The sequence below is a fragment of the Papaver somniferum genome, unplaced genomic scaffold (assembly GCF_003573695.1).
Source record: "Papaver somniferum cultivar HN1 unplaced genomic scaffold, ASM357369v1 unplaced-scaffold_443, whole genome shotgun sequence".
NCBI classification, from domain to species: Eukaryota; Viridiplantae; Streptophyta; class Magnoliopsida; order Ranunculales; family Papaveraceae; genus Papaver; species Papaver somniferum.
The window spans coordinates 3,592-14,115 of NW_020647005.1; the positions used below are offsets into that span (position 1 = coordinate 3,592).

The 10,524-nt window shown below is 35.6% G+C and overlaps 1 protein-coding gene across 1 annotated transcript; it reads left to right on the forward strand.

Moving 5' to 3' along the window:
• The first annotated feature begins 5,584 nt into the window (after window positions 1-5,584).
• On the forward strand, window positions 5,585-10,236 carry LOC113342583. The gene is made up of 2 exons (XM_026587083.1): window positions 5,585-5,788; window positions 9,526-10,236. The coding sequence occupies exons 1-2, from the start codon at window positions 5,585-5,587 to the stop codon at window positions 10,234-10,236; spliced, it is 915 nt and encodes a 304-aa protein (XP_026442868.1).
• Window positions 10,237-10,524: the final 288 nt, after the last annotated feature.

A 10,524-nucleotide genomic window follows, 5' to 3' on the forward strand; every position in this document is an offset into this window, starting at 1 on the left:
ATACGAATCCCCAACAATTATCCGCTACTTAGAACCTTTGAAAGGCGATCTCTTTACCTCTATATTTGAGGATTGTGACTTTGATGAGACAACCTTTATGTCGTTAGGGGGAGGTATGGAAAAAGAATTCCAAAGGGAACGACAAGAATATTCGTGGTGTGTTCCCACGTTGTCTCATCTTGATCCCCGCACTCCACAATGCGAAAGCGAAGTGAAAATAATTATCGATCTTCAGAATGTGGAAAATTCAATGCCTGATGCATTTACTGATATCGCTAAAGTCATGAAATCACATATACCAGCTGCAAACGTGCCTGCAAGGTTGGAAATTCCCGACAAGGAAAAAGGTACCATAAATATAGGTACCACAGCTGCACTTGGTGGCAGTGTAGCTGAGGCCGTGGACCCCAAAAAGAAGATGGGGAGACCACTTGGTTCGATCGATAATCATCCAAGGAAATAAAGGGCGAGTAAGGTACAAACCGATCCATATATCATCAATACAAATAATTCATCTCATGATATTGTCTCTAAATATGTCCATGAATCATACTGGAGGACACTCCGAAGTTTTTGATGATTCTAGAGTACAATGAAATCTTATTAGATTATGAGAATATGCATGAGTCGATGGAAGGATCATGCATGGATGTTGATGATATAATTCATACATAACTTCTCCAAAAATAGATCACAATGAGATCGAACCATGCTCTATATTGGTTAATCTAAAAAAAAAACATATTTGGCCTTCGCAATCCAGGAAGAACTTAGTTCTTTGACAAATATACAGGTATTTGGTATGGTAGTTATAACCCACCAAGTGTAAAGCCTGAGGGGAATATAATATTATTTGTTAGAAAGCGTAATGAGAAGAACGAAGTATTGAGATATAAGGCTCTCCTTGTGGCGCAAGGTTTCTCACAACACCCTAGGATTGATTACGAAGAAATGTATTCTCCTGTAATGTACGTCATAACGTTCCGTTACTTAGTCAGCTTAGTAGTTTCAGAAGGACTTGAAATGCAACTTATGGATGTGGTTACCACATATCTCTATGAGGATCTTGATACAGAGATATTTATGAAAGTTCCACTTGGAATTCCATTGCCCAAATTAAGTAACTCTGAACCACGGAGTACGTTTGCAATTCAGTTGAAACGCTCACTTTAATCCGGGCTGATGTGGTATACCCGTCTAAGTGATTATTTGATTGGCAAGGAATATACAAATAATGAATTGTGGCCTTGCGTGTTTATAAAGAAAACGAGTTCCAGATTTGCTACTATAGCTGTCTATGTCGACGAAATGAATATAGTAGGTACTCTTGATGAACTAAGAGAAACCACAAGCTATTTGAAATTCGAATTTGTGATGAAAGATCTTGGGAAAACTCGAATGTGTCTAGGGATTGAAATAGAACATCGAGCTTGTGGAATATTAATCCACCAGTCTGCATATGTCCATAAGATACTCAGGCAATTTAATATGGGCAAAGTTCACCCTGCTAGCACTCTCATGGTTGGTCGAACTTTAGATGTACATAAAGATCCATTTCGCCCAAGGGAAGATGCCGAAGATGTATTGGGAGCTGAATATTCCTATCTAAGTACAATAGGCGCATTATTTTACTTAGCACAATGTACTCGACCAGATATCTCATTCTCGGTGAATTTGTTAGCTAGATATAGCTCAGCGCCAACGCATCGCCATTGGAATGGTATAAAGAATATATTTAGATACCTAAAGGGAACCATTGACTTGGGTTTGTTTTATCCCTACAAAGACGAAAGAAGAGATGCTAATGTTATTGCGACTCCTTACACCGAAAACCCAAATAATGTTTTGGTTGGTTTTGTTGATGCTGAGTACCTCTCAGACCCACAAAAAGGTCGATCACAAAATGGATACGTGTTCACTATCGGAAATACACCTATATCCTGGAGATCGACGAAGCAAACCCTTGTGGCTACCTCCACGAACCACTCTGAGATCACTGCCATACATGAGGCGGTTCGTGAGTGTATATGGTTAAGGTTTATCATTACACATATTCAAAAACCGGTGGTTTGAGTTCTACCACTGAAGAGCCAACTTGCATTTATGAACATAATGCAGCTTTCATCGAACAGATGAAGCAAGGGTACATTAAGGGTGATAATACGAAACATATATCACCAAAGTTCTTTTACAATCAACAAAAACAATGTTTTCTAAACATTCAAGTCAATAAAGTAAAATCTGACGAAAATGTGGAAGACTTATTTACTAAGTCATCACCTAAGGCCACATTTGAAAAACATGTGAGAAGCATAGGACTAAAGAAATTGTTTGAATTTCCCATGATCCCATAGGAGTAAAGTAACTGTCCACTCCCATGAACATATAGACTAAAGAAATTGTCCTACATCAGGGGGAGCATCTGATGGTATGTTGAACTCTTTTCCTTCACCGAGGTTACTTTTTCCCACTAGGTTTTGTTACTCGGAAAGGTTTTTAGTGAGATAACAATAATACCATAAATGCAAATCATGGGAAGACGTCGACATCAGGGGGAGCATCTAGCAACGCACTGATGACATCAAAGCGTGTTGTACTCTATTCCTTCACCGAGGTTAATTTTTCCCACAGGGTTTTGTTACTCGGCAAGGTTTTTAATGAGACAACAAAACACTATTAATACAACTCTGGCTGAGGTTATTCTTCTCCTTACGAATGTTCAGGTTTTTGTGCAAAATATTTTTCCTGACACGGTTCCACAAAAGAAAAATCTTGAAAAACGACGCCATCTCAAAAGTTGAAATGTCTTTCTCCTTCGACCAGTTTTTCATCAACGAATGTTTCTGGCAAGGTTTTGACAAAGCAATGAGTTTGTGGTGATGGTCATCCAAGGGGGAGTGTTGTAGTAAAATGGTCCATGATATGGATGACCACTCCTTATGGCTAAGTGCATGGCACATGTCTTTATATTAGACACATGTCTTTGACTTGGACACATGTCTTTATGTCGGACACATGTAGAACTAGTCCTTTGCTACTAGACACATGTAGCTCTTTCTCTTGTTCTTTGTTACAAGTGTACTAACACATGCTCTCCCCCTTCTTGTATTTATGTGAGAATGGTTAATGACTGAAACACTCTAATTCTCTTTCTCCTCTTGCATCTATTATGTTTGTCTCCTATTTCCATTATACTTAAACAATTATACCTTTGTATATAAGAACGAAAAAAACAGCCCCATTCATTCCACTAACTTCTCTGGTTTCAAAATGGCATAGTCTTTTCATATATTTATTTTTTTAAATTATTTGGGTCTATATGTGGTTGATGAAGGATCTTCTTTTTTTTTTTACAGCGGGCGCCTCATTCTTCATCCCAATCGATAATCTTCCTTTTTACATCAACGGGGTATGTAGATGTTCATAACTTTTTCCTTCTAACTAATTATAAATACACATTACTTTGTTTTGGCCTAATTGTCATCTGGCTTGTGGATATTACGGAAACTCGACGGGCTTTGTTAGATTTGCTTTTGATTTTTGAATTATAACTTATTTTTATTTTTTTGATCTTATGTTGATTATTGAGTACGGGTTTTCATTGCAGATTTTATTGGCCGCTGATACAATCCTGGTGCGGAGATAATTAACGGTTTGACCTACAATTGTTTTTGTCCAGTCCGTTAGTTGGTTATGTTTTATTTTCTTTGACCAATATTTTTTTTAATAATATAAGTTTATTTATTGTAATGATTTTGATGTGGACATTGTTCTTAATATGTTATACTGTTCGCTTAGTATTTGAACTGAAGTGAAATTATTCCACTACCAATAACAACTAAAACGATATCCATAAATAGTTCACGGTAGATCTCTTTTCATGCTATTAAATGCAGTCTTATCCGACCAACAATATTTAGAATTTCTGGAGGATGAATCTTCTGTTTCTTCGCTTGCGGCTGATTATCCCCGGTCCTTTGATTGTCTAATGGGGTTCATATTTCTGCTTTTTTTGGTTTTTGGTTTGTTATTTCTAAATAAATGATTTTTATAACTGATGTTCTTTAGCTTTTCATGGATAACTAATCCTGCGGATTCCAAGGTACGTTGATTGATTCAGTAGTGTACCAGTAGAGGTTTTCAAGGAAGCAGTGGTGCGAAATCGGTATCTCAAACTCATTAGAAACAATAGTGTTTCTCATATCTTGATATGGCTATGTCAACAATCATAACAAGCTTGTACTCACCGTTCACAGTGGTATCCTCAATTTTGATCTCTCAAAGTATTACCCATGAATACTTTTGTTTCACCATCACAGTCAAGATCGATCATTCTAATCAAGATCACAGTTGAAGAGTAAAGGGAAGTTTAGAAACTGTTTCATATTCAAATGCACAACTTTGGCATATTCAAAAATTTGAACTCCACATACCTAAAATGAAGTCGTATTTTCCTTCGGATTTTCATAAACAAAATTTCTGGATAATTATTAAGTATAATATTCATCCCAGAAATATCTTCTACAATTTTGGAAACAGTCTCCCAAACCCTAACAGAAGAAACCTATTTATTCTCTTGCATCTCGAAGATAATTCCATTCATTCTTATTCCTTCCTTTGTCAACCTTATAAAGAAAATATTTTGTTCACACTAAAAATGTCACAAAGTGTAAGGCTTCAAATGGCAGCTCTTTCCAGAAGACTCCAAGAATCAAATTTGGGAGTTTCTCAAGTTAGAGGTAGTTTAATCACTCAAGAAGAAATTGATGCAGCTGCAACAAGGTGGAAAAATTGTCTAATATGGAAGTTTATCTCTACTGATGATATTGAGTTCGCGAAGGTTCAAAAAGATATCAACATTATCTGGAGGAGGCATAAAAAAGTTGAAATCAATACTATGGGAAGAAACTTGTATGTATTTAAGTTCAAGACTGCTGATGATATGACTGAAGTTTTGAAGAGAGTTCCCTGGGTCATTTACGAACATCTCCTTTTTCTAAATCCATATGATAATACGATCCCACTTGAAGAATATTCTTTCACTCACCAAATATTTTCAGTCATGTTCAAAGGTCTATCGCTTGAACATCTGGATGAAGGTATCCTTAACAAACTGTGTGAAGACATTGGTAGGAAGATTGCAAATGATGGAGAAACTGGATTTACTAGAAGAGGCAGAGTGGTGTCTGCTAAATTTGAAGTCGATCTTAGATTGCCTTTGAAACGTGGAAATTGGCTTCTTACTGCAGCCAAACAAAAAATGTGGATTCGTTACCATTTTGAGAAGCAACCAAGACAAATATGCACAAAGTGTTTCACAATTGATCATGACAAAGATCAATGTCAGGAACATGCATGGCACATATTCACTTTTGGTATGACAAAAGCATCATTTGAAGCGTATTATGCCAAACACACTCACTTGGTAGAAAACATGCAAAAAAGTGAGTCTAATGCTGAAGGGAATAATGGGCTTACTATAGCCATTGAAAATGGGCCTGGTAGTTCGAATGAAGAAGATGATGCAAGGAAATTTAAGAGAAGTAGAGATTAAGGCATCGAGGATAACTATGTGTTGCTTGACATGAACAATCAGAACCCTAACATCCCTCAAAGAGAAATCACCCAGCAAATCGTTAGTAATGGAGAACGTATATCTGAGATCAGGGAAAGAAGCCATGGAGGTCATGATTTGAACATGGAGGACGCTGAAAATGGAGACAGAGATCCAATCAATGGGGCAGACCATCTTCCTACTTATGAATCAATCATTCGTACTGCAAATCAGGTTCCTTCTCGACTTCGATTTTATTTATTTCTCTTTTCAAAATCGTTTCTTCGAAATCCCTCTGATTATTCCCTTTTATTCCGGGTTATTTGTTCTATCAATTTCAATTTTAGGGATTTGAACATTTTCAGTTTTAGGAACAATATCCTTAGCAATTTTCATGTTAATGATCTTTCCTGCTTGATAGTTTCCGTCAAGAGCACTAGGTTGTTAACTGTAACTCAATTTCATTATCCCCAGACTATTCTTCATCTTGATTGCTCCCAAATTGTGACTTGCCCCAATTATTGTTTCAATTTCAGCTATCTGTGTTCTAGTAATAATTCGATTTCTGGTAATAAATATAAGCAACAAGTAGTTATTTTTTATTTTGTCTTGGAATTACCAAGGTTTTGGCAATCCAACAACTAGGAACACATTATGGAGTTTGATTAGAGGTCAAAACCCTGACATGATATTCCTTGTGAAAATAAAAATGAATCTTCTAAAATGAATCAATATCTTAGAAGATTCAATTATTTTAATTCTTGGGTTTTTCCCTCTATTAGTCGTGCTGGTGGTATTTCTATGGAAGTCAGGTTTTCAATGCGAAATTGTTAATAATACTGATAAGATGATAAATGTAATAATCTCGGACAACCCTAGTAAACCTGAATTTCTAAGCGCTTTTCTTTATGGTTATGTGTACCATGAACAAAACATGGAACAGTGGAAATATATTGGAGAGATAGGTTCCAGAATTGACTATCCTTGAGTTATCGTTGGTGATCTAAATATCACCATGCATGCCCATGAAAGGTCTACCTTCTCCACTCCTACCACCACTGGATATCCTGAAATTCAAACTATTTTGGATAATAGTGATCTTTCTGATTTAGGATATATTGGTAATATGTTTACTTGGAATAATAAACAATCTGGAATTAATTGTATTTATGTTAGATTAGATAGGGCATTGGTTAATGGTCACTAGTTACATCACTATGGTACTACTCCGGTACACCATATTGATACTATTGGCAGTGATCACATACCTATTATTTTGGAGATAAATTCTATGTTTTTCCAAGGAAAGAAACCCTACAGATACTTCAGATGTTGGAGTAGAGATCCATCTGTTAGAGAAGCTATAAAAAAATGCTTACTCTGAAGATGTTAGAGGCTCCTCCGTTTTTCAGTTTACTAATAAGTTGAGATTTGTTAAACATGAGTTAAAGTTATGGAACATTCAGTATTTTGAAAATATTGATCATAAGGTCAGGTGCCTTAATGGACAACTCAATGATCTTAATAACCAACCACATTCTTCTAATAGTGTTGAGTTGATTAACCAAGTAGAGCTAGATCTAGAACACTGGCAAACAGTGCAAGCGGACTTTTATGCTAAGAAATCTAGACAAGAATTCTTTAACTCTTTTGACAAAAACAATGGATTTTACCACAATTATGACAATAGAAGAAAGCACTTTAATCACATCAGTGCTCTCAAAATGGATAATGGACAGTGGGTTAATGTCAGAGCTGATCTTGAAACCCTTTTGGTAAACCGCTTCAGTTCTATAGGAACTACTTCTAATCCTTATAAAACCCTGAAATTCTCAATTGTATTGATTCTTGCATTTCTAATAGTGATAATCTAAATCTTCTTAGACCAATTACTAAGCAAGAAATCATTGATACAATTAACCAAATGACTCCTTGGACTGCTCCAGGGCCCGACGGTTTTCCCCCAGGGTTTTATAAAGAAAACATAGATCTCTTAATAGATGATGTTTGGAAAAGTGTAAACAGTTCTTTTATTATTCCAAGCATCTCTTGAAAGAGTTTAATCATACTTTTCTATCCCTAATCCCTAAAATTAACAATCCTTCTTGTCCTGCTGATTTTAGACCTATTTCTTTGTGTAATTCTATTTACAAAATCATGTCTAAAATTCTTGTAAATAGAATGAAACCTCTTTTGAGCAAAATGATAAGCCCTTTTCAGGCTGCTTATGTCCCAGGACGAAATATTCAAGATAATGTCATTATTGCTCACGAGTTGGTTCACACCATGAAACGAAAAAGGAAAAAAGATAAATGGGGGTGTCATGGGCCTTAAACTAGATATGTCCAAGGCATTTGACAGAGTTGAATGGTCTTTTCTTAGGGACATTCTTAAAGCTTTTGGCTTTTCTAAGCATTGGTATGACTTAATACACCAATGCATCAGCACTACTAGCATCTCCATTATGCTTAATGGTTCGTCATGCAAAACTTATATACCAACAAGGGGTCTGAGAAAGGGTGATCCCCTGTCTCCATACCTGTTCATTTTAGTTATGGAATCTTTTTCTCGATGTCTTCTACATGCTGAAAATTGTCAACTTCGACATGGTTTGAAAGTTACTAACGAAGATCTGAGTATTAGTCATCTGCTCTTTGCAAATGACTTTCTCATTTTCGCTAAAGCTTTTCACTCTGAAGTTCAGAATCTTTTGAGTCTTATTAAAGATTTTAGCTTAGTTTCAGGTCAAGTAATCAATCTCCAAAAATCAGGTTGTTTCTTTAGTAATAATGTGCACCCTGAACATGCAGTTTCTCTCATAAATGATCTCAAAGTAAAGAAGATAACTTTAGATTAAAAACACTTAGGTATTCCTCTGTCCATTTCGAAATCTAGAACTGATTCATTCAATCATCTTAATGAAGATTTTGATAAAAGAGTAGCTAAATGGAAAGGTAAGCAGTTTAATCAGGCATGTAGGTCTGTGATGGTCCAAAATGTGTTTAAAACATCTCATATATATCATATGAATACTTTCACTATCCCTGATAATATTATCAATAGTATGGAGTCGTCTCAAAGAGACTTCTGGTGGGGTAAGTCTATCCCGGAGGAAGGTTATTTAAGGAGTTGGACAAGAATCTGCACTCATAAATATCAGGGAGGTCTTGGTTTTGGTAATCATAAATATGTCAACCTGTCTATTTTAACTAAGACTGCTTGGAACGTTATTCATAAACCTGATTTGCTTTGTGTAATCATTCTGAAGCGCAAATACTTTAAAAGCTTTCACCCGTTACATAGACCTAAAAAGGATGATGTTTCGTGGGTTTGGAGGAGTATTAGTCGTGGTATAGAGGTCATTAGGAAGAATTCCAAATGGAAAGTTAGGAATGGTGAAAATATTTATGCTTTTACTGATAATTGGATCCCAAGTTTTTGTGAACCTAAGTGTATTTCTAATCCAAATCTTAATTTTCTTGTTTCTGCTTTTATTGATGAAGACACAAAATCTTGGAAACCTGACCTTGTGAATGCTTACTTTACAACAGAATGCTAGGAATATTATAGGCACTAGGATACCATTATCCGGGAATGACATGCTTGTTTGGCCTCATACTAAGAATGGCATGTTTTCGGTGAAATCTGCTTATAAAATCATTTCTGGCCAACATGATTTATTACATAATTCACAAAATAGTAATCATGTTTATAAATCTCTGTGGAATCTTCATATTTTACCTAAAGTTCAAATTTTTGCTTGTAAATGTCATGAAAATATTTTTCCTGCCAAATCTGTTCTTCATAGATACTCTTATGGTCATGACTCTTCTTGCAATATGTGCAACTCAGGTATAATTGAATCCCCTGAACATATTATACTACAATGTGAGTTCTCTAAGTCTGTTTGGTCACTTACCCCTTATGCATACATTATCGAGTAAGATGGTTCCTCAAATGTTAACTTGCAGGACTGGATTAGTAAATGGCTCTCCAATGATAGCTTAAAATCTAAAGCTAGTGCTGTTCTTACAATAGCTTGGAGTATCTGGAAAGAGAGATGTCTAAAAAATTTTCAAGGGAAAAACCTTAATCACTATGTTACTACTAGGCTGGCCCTTAAGTTAGTTAATGATACAGATACCTACTTGAGTAACTTTGTTTCTGAGAATAACCCTAGAACTGTTACTGTAGGACAAAATCTGAATAGTGTCATTAGCCAATTGTCTGAAAAATGCCATGTTATCTTTAGTGATGGTGCTTATGATAAGAAATCTAAATTATCTGGTATTGGTTTGGTTATGAATGATATTACAAGTTCATTCCTTGGATGCAAACTCAAAGCCAGGAATATGAGGAATGCTGAAGAAGCGGAAAGTCTGGTCTTACTAGAAGCACTGAAGTGGGCAGAAGAGAAAGATTTGGAAAAAGTTTGTTTTGTTAGTGATGCTAAAACAGTCATTGACTCCTTCAATTTCAACAATAACCAATTATTTTGCTATAATAACTCAGTCTTGGATGAATGTAGAACATTTATTCCCAGTTTTAGCTTTGTTAAGTTTCAATTCTTGCGTAGAAATCATATTGTACTTGCTGATCTCGCAACAAAGTTTAGTAGAAGGTCTAGAACCTCTGGAGAATGGATGGGCTTTATCCCCGAATTTCTCAATTCTACTATGTAATTCCCTATTTCTATCAATATATCAATTTTTCTAGCAAAAAAAAAAAAGAACTGAAGTTTTTATAGTTAATGTTTTTCATGGTCACGTAAACTTTCTTGTAGTTCTTGATATTTTTCTTTTTGTGGTTGTGGTTACCGGATGGAAACGGCTACCTAAGCAGCTTCATGGATATTAAACAGTTTCGAGCTACTGGATGTGATTTAGTGGAGTTTGAACTCCTCGATCATGATAGAAGTGTTATTTTGATTGTATCTTTTTTTTTATTAGAATAGAGATGCTTTGTATCAT